The 14,765-nt window shown below is 64.0% G+C and overlaps 1 protein-coding gene across 2 annotated transcripts in view; it reads right to left on the reverse strand.

The window, feature by feature from the left end:
* DCHS1 (dachsous cadherin-related 1) overlaps window positions 1-10,611 on the reverse strand; it is a 52,762-nt gene extending 42,151 nt beyond the window's left edge. The window contains exons 1-2 of one of the 2 annotated variants that reach the window (XM_064505333.1): window positions 10,259-10,611; window positions 4,240-6,050 (exon numbers count right to left, since the gene is read on the reverse strand). In XM_064505333.1, the coding sequence (XP_064361403.1) occupies window positions 4,240-5,991 (1,752 nt within the window). In that variant the 5' untranslated portion in view covers window positions 5,992-6,050; window positions 10,259-10,611. Of the gene's footprint in view, window positions 1-4,239; window positions 6,051-6,832; window positions 6,983-10,258 lie in introns of those variants that run through there. The other variant, XM_064505332.1, reaches the window with a different exon arrangement.
* Between the last annotated feature and the right edge of the window lie 4,154 nt (window positions 10,612-14,765).

Genomic DNA, 14,765 nt, shown 5'->3' on the forward strand with positions numbered 1-14,765 from the left:
CATCGTGTAACCATAGTGTTTGAGTGTGGTACAAGGAGCCCTAAAGCTTCGACATCATCAGTCCACGGCCGCAAAGAGAAACAGAGTATGAGGGAAATAAGCAGCTAGTGACCACCTCCTGCTCTGCTCTCTGCTGCTGCGGTGTCCACTGACCCTTTCAGCTCCTGCTCTGCGGCTGCTCCTCTCTTATCGCAGCCTTGGACTGCGGGATCGCTATTTTCTCTGCTCCGTGCTTGCACAGGGCTGCTGCTGTGGGACCTGGCCCGTGATAAACACAAGTAATAAATAGAGAAGACGGGATTTTTTTTCCTTGTAGAGGTTTTTTTCCTTCCTCTGGCCAGCAACGTGCTCTCAGAGCTGAACACAAAGACCGACCTGGCGGCGGGGACGGGGAGGAGCGGGAGATGCAGCCACGCTTCGCGTCTCCCCGGTCGCTCACACGAGCGCCGCGTTTCCCGCCTCTCTGCCCTGCCCTAGAGAGCAGACGCCGTCGCCTGAGAGCAGAGCTGCTCCTCTCAGGGTTTGCTGCTCAGAAACAGCAGTCTGCTGGAGGACCAAACCCCCCCGCCACCGCGGAGGCCGCCGTCTCCCGCACGCCGTGCTGGCGGTGCCGCTCGTGGCCCGGGCTCTCGGGAGCAAGGCACGGGGCTGGACCAAGCCGGCGCGGGGCATCCCAGGGCGGGATGGGCTGTGGTGCCCGCAGAGCCGGTCAGGCAGGCACGAGCGCACACGCGGGGCAGGGGCAGCGCTCCCGGCGCGGGCGAGCCTGGACGTGGTGCTGGCTCGCGGCCGCCGCGTCCCCAGCGTCCCCTGAGCCCAAACTCAGGGCGAGACGGACGCCGCGGGCAGGGGTCCGGAGGGGCGGCACAGCTCCGCCAGCCCCGCGGCTCTCTGCCCCGCTCCCCGGCCTGGCTTGCTCCCGCGGCGGCCCGGAGCCGAGCCGGCAGCCCGGCCAGCCTCCTTTCCCATCCTCTCACGTTTCCCGGCCCAGAGGAAGCAGCAGCAGATGTGCGAGCTGTTTGCTTTGTGCCGGGGCCACGCGGGAGTTACCTGCGCTCGGCCCAGACGCGCCGCTTCCAAACGAAACACGGGGGCCCGGCCAAGACCCTCGAAACCCGGCCAAGCCTCCAGCCGCCGCGGGCCGCCCGGCCGGCACCTCCCCTGCCCGGCACGGGGCCGGGGCTGCCCCCGCGACGCACCGCCCCGCGGCACGGCCACGCAGCCCCCCGCACCCTCCCCGCGGCCCCCGCGGCGCCCCGGCCCCTCCGCCCGGCCCCGCCGCCATCTCCGATTGCATTTCCAGAGCATCTCCCGCACGGCACAGGAAGGCACGGAGAGCGGAGGGGCCTCCCCGGGGGGGGGTCTGCAGCCGAGGCGGCCCCGCCAGCGCCCCGGCCTCGGCACGCGGCTCCTCCGGCCAGCCCTGCCCTGTCCCTGATGTCACCCCCACCCCGGACACCTTCCCCACCTCCGTCCCCAGTCCCCACCCTGTCCTGTCCCTGATGTCACCCCCACCCCGGACACCTTCCCCACCTCCGTCCCCAGTCCCCACCCTGCCCCTGTCCCTGATGTCACCCCACCCCGGACACCTTCCCCACCTCCATCCCCAGTCCCCATCCTGGCCCTGTCCCTGATGTCACCCCACCCCGGACACCTTCCCCACCTCCGTCCCCAGTCCCCATCCTGCCCTGGCCCTGATGTCACCCCCACCCCGGACACCTTCCCCACCTCCGTCCCCAGTCCCCATCCTGCCCTGTCCCTGATGTCACCCCCACCCCGGACACCTTCCCCACCTCCGTCCCCAGTCCCCACCCTGTCCTGTCCCTGATGTCACCCCACCCCGGACACCTTCCCCACCTCCATCCCCAGTCCCCATCCTGGCCCTGTCCCTGATGTCACCCCACCCCGGACACCTTCCCCACCTCCGTCCCCAGTCCCCATCCTGCCCTGGCCCTGATGTCACCCCACCCCGGACACCTTCCCCACCTCCGTCCCCAGTCCCCATCCTGCCCTGGCCCTGATGTCACCCCCACCCCGGACACCTTCCCCACCTCCGTCCCCAGTCCCCACCCTGCCCCTGTCCCTGATGTCACCCCCACCCCGGACACCTTCCCCACCTCCGTCCCCAGTCCCCATCCTGCCCCTGTCCCTGATGTCACCCCCACCCCGGACACCTTCCCCACCTCCGTCCCCAGTCCCCATCCTGGCCCTGGCCCTGATGTCACCCCCACCCCGGACACCTTCCCCACCTCCGTCCCCAGTCCCCATCCTGGCCCTGGCCCTGATGTCACCCCCACCCCGGACACCTTCCCCACCTCCGTCCCCAGTCCCCATCCTGGCCCTGGCCCTGATGCCACCCCCACCCCGGACACCTTCCCCACCTCCGTCCCCAGTCCCCATCCTGCCCCTGTCCCCGATGTCACCCCACCCCGGACACCTTCCCCACCTCCGTTCCCAGTCCCCATCCTGCCCCTGTCCCTGATGTCACCCCCACCCCGGACACCTTCCCCACCTCCGTCCCCAGTCCCCATCCTGCCCCTGTCCCTGATGTCACCCCCACCCCGGACACCTTCCCCACCTCCGTCCCCAGTCCCCATCCTGTCCCTGTCCCTGATGTCACCCCCATCCCGGACACCTTCCCCACCTCCGTTCCCAGTCCCCATCCTGCCCCTGTCCCTGATGCCACCCCCACCCCGGACACCTTCCCCACCTCCGTCCCCAGTCCCCATCCTGCCCCTGTCCCTGATGCCACCCCCACCCCGGACACCTTCCCCACCTCCGTTCCCAGTCCCCATCCTGCCCCTGTCCCTGATGTCACCCCCATCCCGGACACCTTCCCCACCTCCGTCCCCAGTCCCCATCCTGTCCCTGTCCCTGATGTCACCCCCACCCCGGACACCTTCCCCACCTCCGTCCCCAGTCCCCACCCTGCCCCTGTCCCCAACCCCTCCCCACCCATCTGGAAGGGGGGGTGCTGCCCTGCACAGATGTGCCCTCCCCCCCCCAAACCTTCCTCTCCATCCCCCCCGCCCCAATCCCCCCACCCCATCACATCGCTGCCCCATCCAAAACCTGCCCCTGCCCCACAGCCCCTTCCCATTGCCCACCTCCCCTTTGCCCCCACCTACCCCCCCCACCCCTGCATTCAGCCACCCCACGCCCCCGTCCCCCCACACTGCCCACCCCACACCTGCCCTGCCCCACACTGCCCCCCCCACAGCTCCCCATCCCGGCAGGACGCTCCTCCATCAGCTCCTCTCCTCTCCTCCTCTTCCTCCTCCGGCCCATCCGGAGACCCTTCCCCTGGCCTGGCTGCCGGGCCCACGGGGCAGGGGCTCCTCCCGCCTCACCCCACAGGCCCCAGGGCTCCTCCTCCCCCCCTCCCTCCTCCTGCCCCACGGCCACACAGCCCCACTCGGCCTCGCAGCCTCCCGCAGCCCCACAGGACCAGCCCAGGGCCCCGCGATTCCAGCACGGACTTGTCCCGGCTTCACCGGCACGCGCCCTGGCCAACGTGCCGGACCCCGCCTCGGCTGGCCGTGCCCTGCTCTGCTCCCCCGCCGCCGCCCCGCCGCCAGCCCCGCGAGCCACGTCTGCTCCGCGGCCTGGGACAGGCTGCAGGACCTGTCCGCAGCAGCCAAGGCTCCCGGGCAGCTGCTACGGCTGGGCAACGGCGAACGCAGGGCGCGTAAAACGCACCCCGCGTGGCATCGCCGGCACGGCTGGGGTCCACGAGCCTGCCGCAGGGGAGCACCTCCCCACGCCTCACCCGCTCTCACCGCGTGAAGGCTGATGCGGCACAGAGTATCACAAAACTGCTGCTGCCCAGCTAATGCAACTATACCAGCCATGCATAATTAATGCTAACATTCACAACCAGCCCTACAAACACTGATGAACTCAAGCTAATGGTCTTACAGGCAGGAGGAGAAGTTACAGCCTGGCTAGCAGCGGCTCTCCGGAGATCGACTCCTTTACTCGAGCCCCGTTCCAGCACCCCGGCCTGCGAGGCAGCACCGCCCTCGTGTTGCAACGCCCGGCACCGTGGCCCCAGGCCCGGCCGCGGTCAGCACGCTGCCTGGCACGGGGACATCCTCGAGGGGTGCCTGCAGTAGCAGCGACGTCGCCCGGCGCTCACACGCACCGGTGCCCACGTGCAGAAAGCGGGCAACCGCGCTGTGCCCCCTCTCCCACTCCCAGCGCTTCCCCTCCCCGGGCTCAGCCGGCAGTCGCACCCACCTGCAAGAAGCAGGTCCCAACGGGGGTGTTCTCCTTCAGGGACACGTTGTAGAAGTTGCTCTTGAACACCGGCTCGTTGTCGTTGACATCCTGCAGCACCACGTGCACCACAGCCGAGGAAGAGAGCGCGGGGGTTCCCCTGTCCGTGGCCAGCACCGTCAGCTGCGGCTGAGGATCCTGCTCGTAATCCAGCGGGGCAGCGGTGGTGATGATACCCGTGGCTGGGTCGATGGCAAACCAGCTGGAGTGGGCGTCGCGGCCGTGCACGATACTGTAACGCACCTCCCCGTTGGGACCCTGGTCCTTGTCACGAGCCGTCACCTGCAGGACAAAGCTGCCGGGGTACACCACCTCGGGGATGCTCTGCTTGTACTCCTGCTGGTCGAAGAGCGGAGGATTGTCGTTGATATCCATCACCTGCAGCACGAAGGCCGACTCTGCCCGGAGCGGCGGCGTTCCTGAGTCCGTGGCTGTCACCCGCAAGTCATAGGAGTCTCTTTCTTCCCGATCCAGAAGCTGGTCCACGCAGATCAGGTAGATGATGTTGTCCTTGGTAGTGAGGGCAAACTTGCCGTCCCCTCCCTCCAGGGTGACGTTGACGTTGGAGTACTCACCGTAGTCCGGGTCCGAAACGGAGATGCGTGCCACGTACTGGCCTGGCTGGGCCCCCTCAGAGATCCGAGGGGAGCCGTCTTCGCTCAGGAAGATGATGGTCATAGTGGGCTGGTTGTCGTTGTAGTCGCGCACGTGAATGGTGACGAAGGCTGTGGTGACCTCGGGATGGACGGCCTTGTCCCGTGCCTGCACCACCAGCTCGTGCACCTTCCTCACTTCGTAGTCCAGGCCCTTGTTGAGCTTGATGACTCCAGTCCGGGAGTCGATGGTGAAGTACTGGTCGGGATCGCTCTGCCGCCGGTTGATCTCATAAACCACATCCCCGTTGTCACCTTCGTCTGCATCGGAGGCAAAGACCTGCAGGATGCTGCTGCCAGGCTTCAGATTCTCCGAGATGAGAGTATGGTAGCGGCTCTGGTTGAAGGCAGGGGCGTTGTCATTAATGTCCTGGATAGACACATCCAGTGTCATCTGGGTGCTGCGGGGAGGAGAGCCACCGTCATAGGCTTCCAGCAGCAGGGAATATGACGAACGGTTCTCCCGATCCAAGACGCTGCTGACCACCAGGTCCAAATACAGGACCCCATTGGGTCCTCGGCGCGTTTCCAGGCGGAAGGCCTGCCCCACATTCTCGCCCTTAATCACGTAGCCTTGGGTGTTGAGCAGGCCACTGTCGGCATCAAAGGCTGGGTCCAAGGGGAACCTGCTGCCTATGGGTGTATGCTCCGGGATCTGGAAAGTGCTGTGCTGCTTGGGAAAGGCTGGAGCATGGTCATTGATGTCATTAACTTGGATGTTCACTTCTACCGTGATGCCCTCTGGGGTAACCGCAATGAAGCTGTATCGGTCTCGGGTTTCTCTGTCCAGGACACGGGCTGTTTTGATGATACCTGTGTTCTCGTCTATCCCCAGGTCAGTGGTAACGCCGCTGCCCTCCTGTGCCGAGATAAAATACATGTAGGCGGTGGTGCCAGGAGGCAGGCCAGCGCTGATGTCCCCAATGATGGTGCCGGCTGGCTGCTCCTCGTCTATTTGTAGATCCAAGGTGCCCAGGACAGCGGAGCCCTTCCCTGCCCTCAGGCCCCCGAGAATTAGCAGCTCCAGCAGAAGCACGGCTGATCCCTTCATCTGCTCCATTGCCGGCGACCTGCAGAACAGGGGGTGGCTCAGGCTCCTTTGCAGCGTGTTCTTTAATCCTGCAAGGAATGCAGATCAGAGGAGGATGGTTAAAAGGGAGCAGCAAAGGAAGGACAGAAGAAAAACCCATGGGGATCGAAGGCCTGCCAGGCACCCACTGCCTGGTCGCACGGTATCACCAAACCCGCGCAAGGAGCCGAGTGAGTTAGAGCCGAGCGAGCCCACAAGGAAGGGCTGGGACAGCACCTAGAGCAGGACGAGCAGAGCACACCTAAGTCAGCGTGCTGAGATTACTGGCTGATACACCCTGCTCACAGGCCAAGCGTCCTTCTCAACCACCAGCCCTCACGTCTTAACCGCTGCTGGCAGCACTGGCGTCGGCTGACCCAGAGCAGAGGCTTCCCAGGCCTCTAACAGACGAATGTTTCCTGCAAAGCTGGGAGCGGCTGTCTGCAAGACTGCCGAGGTCTTTGAATAAGCAGTAGCCTAGCACCTCTCTACCCCGGAAAAAAATGGTCTCCGCCTGGGAGACAGCCCAACAAGTGACTCCCGCTGAAATGCCCCGGTAGCAGGCCTTTCAGGACCGCGGGGACTTGGCTGCCAGAAACACGAAGTGCAGATCTGCTGCTCCTGGGAGGGGGCAGCAGAACCAGGGCAGGCTTCCATCCCGCGGCCCGTAAATCACACGGGCTGTATCGCCAAGGATGCACCCGCAGCTGGGAGCGCCCAGGCTGAAACCCGTCCCCTGGGGCTCCTTGTGCGGCCTGGCACAGGGGTCTGCGGGTGCCCAGGCCGGTGCCATGGAGGGAGGCGGCAGCGCGGCAGGAACGCAGCGACTCACTCCGAGCTGCCAGCCGCTCCGGCTCCTTCCCGGTCCCGCACCCTCCCCTGCTCCCTCTCCTCCTTTGTCTCCCGCTCGCTGCTCCTCGCTCCTTCTGGCTCCTTCCCTCCATTTCCCCCTGCCGTAGCTTCTTCTCACTGCAGCCGTGGGGGAGGGACGGGCAGGGAGGAGCAGCTCCCGCAGCAGCACGGCCACGGCCACGCTGGACACTGTCCCCGGGCCGGGGCTGCCGCCCCCGGGGCCCTGCGCTCCCTCCCCGCGAGCGGGCAGTCGCGGTGCTCGCAGGGCACAGCGGTCCCAGCGCCGCGCTGAGCCCCCGCTAAAGGAGGCTCCGTGGTCTGCAGGGATGGCGGCAGCATGAGCTCACACTTGGACTCTCTTGAAAGCATCTGCTGCTGGTCCCATAACCACACTCAGGAGCGGCTCATGGCAGACGTGGGATGGCAGGAACCTCCCCGCCTTGGGGGACGGAGGTGGCTTCTCTTGCCTAGTCTGGGGACGAAGAATGGCAGCCTTGGCCTACAGGGCCCTACAGCGGTGTTAACCCTTTCCGGGGGCACAGAGTGAGTATTTCGGGGTCCTGTTTCCCACTTCGGAACAGCTGCTTAGGGTGGACCTTTGCCAGCGGAAATCCCAGGTTAGTGACAAGAAGACCAGTCCTAAAGAAGTGTTTCCTACATGTAAAGAAGTGTTTATTTACTTCAGCGAGCTATAGGAACTAGAAGCATACGTACACACCCAGTGCCGGCAGACTAAGACGAGTAAATCCAGAGAGTGTTCCTGCACCTGGCACACCTGAATACTCATCTCTCCGGAGCAGAAGCCAAAAGAAGGCACTCGCATCTCTGGGCTGCTGGCTGGGGGTTTGCACCAACTCAGTGGCCCTGGACAGGTCCCTCTCCCTGTTGAGTTAGCTCAGCTTCCACAGCTGGGGCAGGAATACGCGCACGCAGAGCACGCAGCGCTGGGGAAACGGGGTCCAGGTCTGCTTCTGTGATGAAGCCCATCCTACTGTGATCCCCCTGCTCAGGCACAGGAAGGTACGGCGAAGAGGGTTTTAAGTCTTGCCGGGCAGGTAGACCAAAGCCCAGGGAAAGGAGTGCGGTCAAAAGGAAAAGGAGGGTCCAAGGTAAAGGGACAAGGCTTCCTGTGGCAATCGCAATGGCTCGGGGGACAACGCGAAGCTGAACGGTCTGGGGTAGTGCCTGCCACAGACCAGGGCACGGATATGAATTTCTCTGATTAGCGGTGTGCTTTTCGGGAGGCTGAAGGCAGCGCAGCAGGGTGTCGCGGGCTGCCTGGGGGGAGGGAGAAAGCCGGCAGAGTGAACCTGAGGAGCCTGAGGAACAGTTGAGACCGCCGGAGCAGGCCTCTGGGCTGGGGAACCGGTGGTAAGTCTGCACGAACTTCCCCCTTTCCATCCTCCCTGGATGCAAGCGGGTAGGTTCAGAGCCCAGCTGCCCCGTGGGCAGGAGAAGTGACTGCCAGACTGCACCCGTCCAGCACGGGCAGAAGGCCATCCGCGTGCAGCAGCCCTCCGCTCCTGTGAGCTCCGCAGGCTTCAGTCGGCAGGGAAGACAGCGGTGACCTCAGTGGATGCAGAGTCACCAAACCCGAACAGCTGCTTCCAATTAGCAGATAGCTCAGTGCTGGGGGCTGGCGCGGCTGGTCCCGGCCCAGCCCGTGTAATGTGAGCCCGGCTGCCCTGCTCCCCCTCCGTCCCTCCCACCACCGGGCACCGAGTTCCCTAGGAACAAATGGCAGCAGCAGCCTCTGCAGAAAACTGTCAGCACGAGAATCTGCCTGGGGAGGAGGTTGGGGTCCAGAGCCGCAGCGAGGAGGTTATAGGAAAGGCAGATAAAATGGAGGGGCCTGACATACACAAAGTGTCTCCTATCCCGGGGCCAACATGCCAGGGCTCCAGGAGAGCCAGGCCGATGGTTAGGAGAGAAGCCAGGGTTAGGAAATAAGATGAGGAATTATGGAGGGACCACTGCACGCCTCCCTGCTGCCTGGCCGGAGCACCTCCCGGCCTCCCATCGTCCGTCAGCCACGAGGAAGGGGAAGCAGGCCCACACGGGCCCCAGCAAAGAAGCTGGGAAGTCGGCACCCACGTGCACGCCACAGCCAGATGTCAGAGTCCGGGCTGCAGAAAAGCTCCATCAAAGCTACAGATGCCGCCGATGCCATGGCCAGAGCCTCATGAGAGGCCGTGACTCAAGTAATGATGTTCCTGAGACTCCAGCTCAGGTCAGGAAGGATGCAGAAGCCCCTTTCAGCTCTGCTGGGCACCAGTCACTGTCCTGGAACATGCTCTTCTCTTCCACATTCGCAGAGATTTCCCCTCTCCCAGGAGTTTCAGATTATCTGCCCCCAGAGCCAGGCACAGGCCAGCCCTGCCACCAGGGCAGCCCTACGTGAATCACTGACTCTCAGCCTCCACTTAGGCTGCCAAGACTTACAACCATCTCCGGGCCTCCTGGCCCTCCTGCCATCCCACCCGGCTCTCCAGGGCCAGCACCCCAGTCCCATCCCCTCCTGCTCCCTCCCAGCCTGGCCACACAGCCGCACTGCCCTCCAGTGCGAGTCCCGACCAGCGTCAGCCATCCTCTCACCAGGACATGGCCAAGGCCCCTGCATCCCCGCGCGTCCCACCTCTGTGCCCCACCAGGGCTGCCCTGGCTCTGAAAACACTTCTCCCCCCCAAAAAAGAAGCACTAACCAAAGCGCTTCACTCACGACCCACTTCCCACGGCCCCACGAGCACCTCGGCGCGGAGCCAGCCCCCGCCACCCTGGATGCCCGTCGCAGCGGCCCCCCCCGCTCCCTGTCCGTCGGTGCTCCCCGTCCCTCAGGACTCCGGGTGTCGGGACTCCCCGGGCCCCCCCGGGCCTCAGGGCCGCCTCCCCCGGCGCTCCGCGGCCGTCCAGACACCCCGGCAGCCGGAGAGCTCCAGCCTCAGAGCTCCCCGTCCCTCGGGCTCCGCAGCCGTCGGGGCCCCCGGACACCGGCGCTCCCCCCGTCCCGCGCACGGCTCCGTCCCCGGGGGCCCCGCACAGCCCCGGCCCCGCGCCGCAGCCCCGCCGGCCCCCACCGAGCCCCGCTCGGGCCCGCCGCCCCCGCAGCCCCGCGCCGCCCCGTCCCGCTCCCCCGCTCCCCGCCCCGGCCCCAGGCCGCCGCGCCGCGGGCGAGGCCGCTCGGGCCGCGGGTCCGTAGCGCTGCGCCGCCGCGGGCGCGCCCCCCGCTCCCCCCCCCCCGCCCCATTGTCTGCGCGGCGGAGGCAGAACAAAGCGCCCGGTCCCGGTCCCGGTCCCGGCCCCGGTCCCGGTCCCGGCCCCGGTCCCGGCCCGGCCCCGGCCCCGGCCCCGGCGTGCGGGCACCGAGCGGGGGCGGCGGGAGCGGGCCGACCCCGGCGCTGGCACTTACCCGCGCGTCCCGCGCCGGCGGCGCTCCCAGCCCGCAGGGTCCGGCCCCGCCGAGGCGCCCCGCAGCCGCCCGCAGCCGCTCCGCCACCCGCTGCTCCGCGATCCCGGCGCTCCGGCGCCGCGGCCGTTCCGGCGCCCCTGGGCGCGCCCGGTGCCCCGGCGCTGCGGCGGCCCCCGGTGGCCCCCGGTGGCCTCCGGTGCCGCGGCCGCCGCGGTGTCGCGGCCTCCCGGCGCCGCGGAGGTCCCGGTGCCGCGGCCGCCCCGCGCGGTGCTCGGCGGCGGGCGGCGGGTCGGCGCTGGCTCGGCGCGGAGGCTCCTGCTGAAACCCGACCCAGCGCCGCCCTCAGCCCCCCTCTCCCCCCGCCGCCCCCATCCCCGCCCCGACACCGGAGCGCGCCGGCGGAGCGCGGCCCCGGCTCTGTGTCCCGGTCCCGGTCCCGGACCCGGGTCTGGGTCTGGGTCTGGGTCCGGGTCCGCGTCCGGGTCCGCGTCCGGGTCCGGGTCCGGGTCCCGGTCCGGGTCTGGGTCCCGGTCCGGGTCTGGGTCCAGGTCCGGGTCTGGGTCCGGGTCCGAGTCCCGGTCCGGGTCTGGGTCCGGGTCTGGGTCCGGGTCTGGGTCCGGGTCCTGGTTCGGGTCCGGGTCCGGGTCTGGGTCTGGGTCTGGGTCCGGATCCGGGTCTGGGTCCGGGTCTGGATCCAGGTCTGGGTCTGGGTCCGGGTCCGGGTCCGGGTCCGGGTCTGGGTCCGGGTCCGGGTCCCGGTCCGGGTCTGGGTCCCGGTCCGGGTCTGGGTCCAGGTCCGGGTCTGGGTCCGGGTCCGAGTCCCGGTCCGGGTCTGGGTCCGGGTCTGGGTCCGGGTCTGCGTCCGGGTCTGGGTCCGGGTCCTGGTTCGGGTCTGGGTCCGGGTCTGGGTCTGGGTCTGGGTCTGGGTCCGGATCCGGGTCTGGGTCCGGGTCCGGGTCTGGATCTGGGTCTGGGTCCGGGTCCGGATCCGGGTCCGGGTCCGGGTCTGGATCCAGGTCTGGGTCTGGGTCCGGGTCCGGGTCCGGGTCCGGGTCTGGGTCTGGGTCTGGGTCCGGGTCTGGGTCCGGGTCCGGGTCCGGGTCCCAGTCCGGGCTAGCGGGCCGCACGGCGAGGCACGGGGCACGGAGGGGCCAGGGAGCGGCGGGGAGGAGGGAGCCGGCAGGGACGGGGACGGCAGGGCCGGGGAGGAGGCAGCGGGCGCCGGGAGCGGGGGAGGAGGGACAGGGGCACCGGAGCAGGGGCAGGGCGGCGGGACGGGCCCGGGCGAGGAGCGGGCTGGGCAGGAGGAGATGGAGGGAGGCCGGGCTGGCACCGGAGGGGTGCGGGGACACGGCTGCGGAGGCAGAGCCCACTCTGCTCCCTGCCAGGGCTCCTTCCGCGAGGGCACGGCCTGGGGTTCACGCTCCCGCGACCCTCTGCTGCCCGGGCTGCAAGGCGCTGGTCCGCGGTGCCAGCCGTGCCAGGGACTGGGGCCCACCGGTGGGTACGAGGAGGCAAAACAGGACAGGAGAGTCACACACCGGCCCATGGCTCTCCAGACCGCTCCGCTGGTGGCCGGCTCCCTGGCTTAGCTCGGCCAGCCGATGTTCTCCGAAAGCTCCACACCAGAGGAGCCAGACCACAGCAGTTTTGGGGTGTCTGCTGGGGGCCATTCAGTGCTGGGGCCAACAACCAGGCCTTGACCCTCCTATTCCTCAGCAGAGATGCAGCCATCAGCTCTTGGCTGCGACAGTCTTGCTGAGCTCATGTACTCCAAAGGCCACAGCTTGGGCCTAGGTTCCCTCCGTCAGTGACAATCAGTTCAGAGACCCCGTGAGCTTTGACCAACAGACCAGTCTAGCAGAGAGGGACTGACTCCTCCAAGACTTCCTAGTCTGAACCCCTTCCCGAATACCAGGCTGAGCTGGATTTAGAAATAAAAAGTAACTCTGGATTACTTTTACTGACCTAAAAGTACTCTGGAGAAACCAAGTCCTTTTGGACCCTGAACAGCACATCTTATAACTCATCTTATAAACTCACTAAGCTTTATCTTCTAACAGATTCATTTCTCCCTCTACTCCCATCTGTAGAAGGTTACAGGAAAGCTGGAAAAGGTTCGGGGGGGGGGGGGGGGCAGCAAGGATGATCCAAGGTCCAGATCAGCTTCAGTGCAAGGAGCAACTGAGTCTCCATTCTGGAAAGGAGACGGCTGAGAGGAAGGGGAAGGAGGACAGTGAAACCATGAGGGGTCTGTGGAGGGTGAGCAGGGACTGATGTTGTTCACCGCTTCTTCCAATATAAGAGCAAGGGAGGCATCGGAGGAGTCTAGCAGAAGCCGGTTCGAAGCCCGCAGAAGAAGGTGCTGGGTCACACGAGGAGCAGTGGACCTGGGGCACTCCCTGCCCTGGACTGCTGTGGATGCTCAGAGTTTGCATCAGCTCGGGGCACGCCAGGGTTAGTTTACAGGACAGAAATCCTTTGAGGGTTCCTGGATGCAGAGGAGCCATCTCCAGCCCAGAGCGTCTGAGCGTCACGAAGGGCTGGGCGGGGGTGTGCCTAGGCGATGTGCTGCATGTGCTTCTCCTGCTCTTCCATACCCTCCTGCGCATCCAGCCGTAGCTGCTGTTGGAGACTGGCCCCAGGCTAGAGGGAGCCTTGAGATAACGCCCAGCAACCGTCTTCATGGTCCTGTGGATGTCCCAAAATCCCTCAGGTTTAACAAGGAGATTTTCAGCCTTCATTTAGCCATCACGTGTTTTTTCGTCTTTATTTTTGTTTTAAGACTGGGGTTTTTTTAGATCTTATTCCCTCCCACATGTTTTCAGAAACAGCAGCAAGCTCTTCATTTGGCCTCCCTTCTTCCAAATTAAGCAAACCGCAAGCTCTTACTTTTGTCTCACGATCAGCTACCTACTGCTGTTGTTATCCTAGTTGCTCTTCCACGTTTGTGTTTTGTAATTTAAACTGATCTGTCTTCAACATAGGGGACCAAAATTCCCCCAGTATTCTGACGACGTGCCATTTGTGCCTTGTGGGAAAGCACTTCGGGGAAGGCTTCCTTTCTCTGCCGGACATCTCTTGCTCACTGTACTCAGGGATGATACTTGCTTTTTCATAGTTGCATCATTTTACGTGTAACTCACACAGGTCCTCTGTCTTTCTTGTGGTTTCTAACAAAGGCATTTCCAGTTTCTGGCTGAAATTTTTCTTACATGTTGCTAAGGCTGAGATCCACAAAGTGATCTTGGCCTATACCATCCATTGATCTCTAATACCTGGGTATTTGTGGTAATGTCTTTACTGGTCTGGGTGCAGACATTAACTTTTACCTTGTGCTAGATTAATCACGTCCATGGGACTGAAGATCCTGAAAGAGCCTGTGGATGTGATTGTGAGGCTGCTGGCTATCATATACGAAAAACTGTGGCAATTGGAGAGGTCTTCGATGATGGGAAAAAGACTAACATTACACCCACCTTTAGGAAAGGCAAGAAGGGACTCAAAGACCTGTCAGCTTGTCAGCATCCTCTCTGCAGCTGGAAAGCTTGTGGAGCATGTTCTCAGAATCCACTTCCAAACACACTTCCTCTTTTCCTTGCACAAAACAATCACTTAAAAAGAAATCTGTGTAATGTGCTAGTCTGGCATGATTTGGTAAACTTGCTGCATTTCCTCATATTTGCCATTTATTGTCATGTCTTCAAATCATTACTTCCCGTTAAAATCTACTCTGAACCCTGTGTGCAACTGTGAGAAATCTGCATTTGTCCATATTCTTCACTTCGGTCTCCCTTTTTTCAGTATCTGTGATGTTTGTTATTCTTCAGCCCCATAGCATTACCCCAGCTCTTTAAATCTCTCAAACCTGCAATTTGTACATGAATACTGACTGCAGTTAGGGATGGAAATTAGCTGATCCCTTTTGATCTTTGAGTGAAATCTGATTTACTTGATATTCTTGGAACCTCTTGGCAAGGGAGGGAGAACAGACCCGTAACATGTAGTTGGACTTTAGAGAGATATTGGACATTGGCTCTGAAATGCAAGTGTCTCTCGCGCTGGCCAGACGAGAGGATGGAAGTCTAGCTGTAGCCTGGACGAGCAACCAGGTCACAGAACGAGAGCAGAAATACGTTACTCAGCTATCCAGGGCTGAAGGTGACCAGCAGGTGTTAAAGTGGGGCAGGACTGCAAGGCTCCCAGTTTCCTCATGCCTTCTGAGTAAAATCCGAAGGTGATTGAGTTATCAGGATTAATGAGTGCTTTGGGTAACTTCAGCGCGTGAACTAAGTTAGAGGCTGGTGCAACACGGCAAACTGGTTTCAGCAGTGACCCTGATCCTGGAGCCACGCACGTCCTCATCCCAGGCTGGACTTTGCGTGTTTCCACCCCCTTCCACAGCAGGTGGGGAGCGGTCCGGCAGCTTAGCACCCCCTGTTAGGTGGCATCTTGTTCCCGAAGTGGATAGGAGCGATCTGGCAGACAGCCCGGCGGGACTGAGTCA

The sequence above is a fragment of the Dromaius novaehollandiae genome, chromosome 1 (genome assembly GCF_036370855.1).
Source record: "Dromaius novaehollandiae isolate bDroNov1 chromosome 1, bDroNov1.hap1, whole genome shotgun sequence".
Taxonomy (NCBI): Eukaryota; Metazoa; Chordata; class Aves; order Casuariiformes; family Dromaiidae; genus Dromaius; species Dromaius novaehollandiae.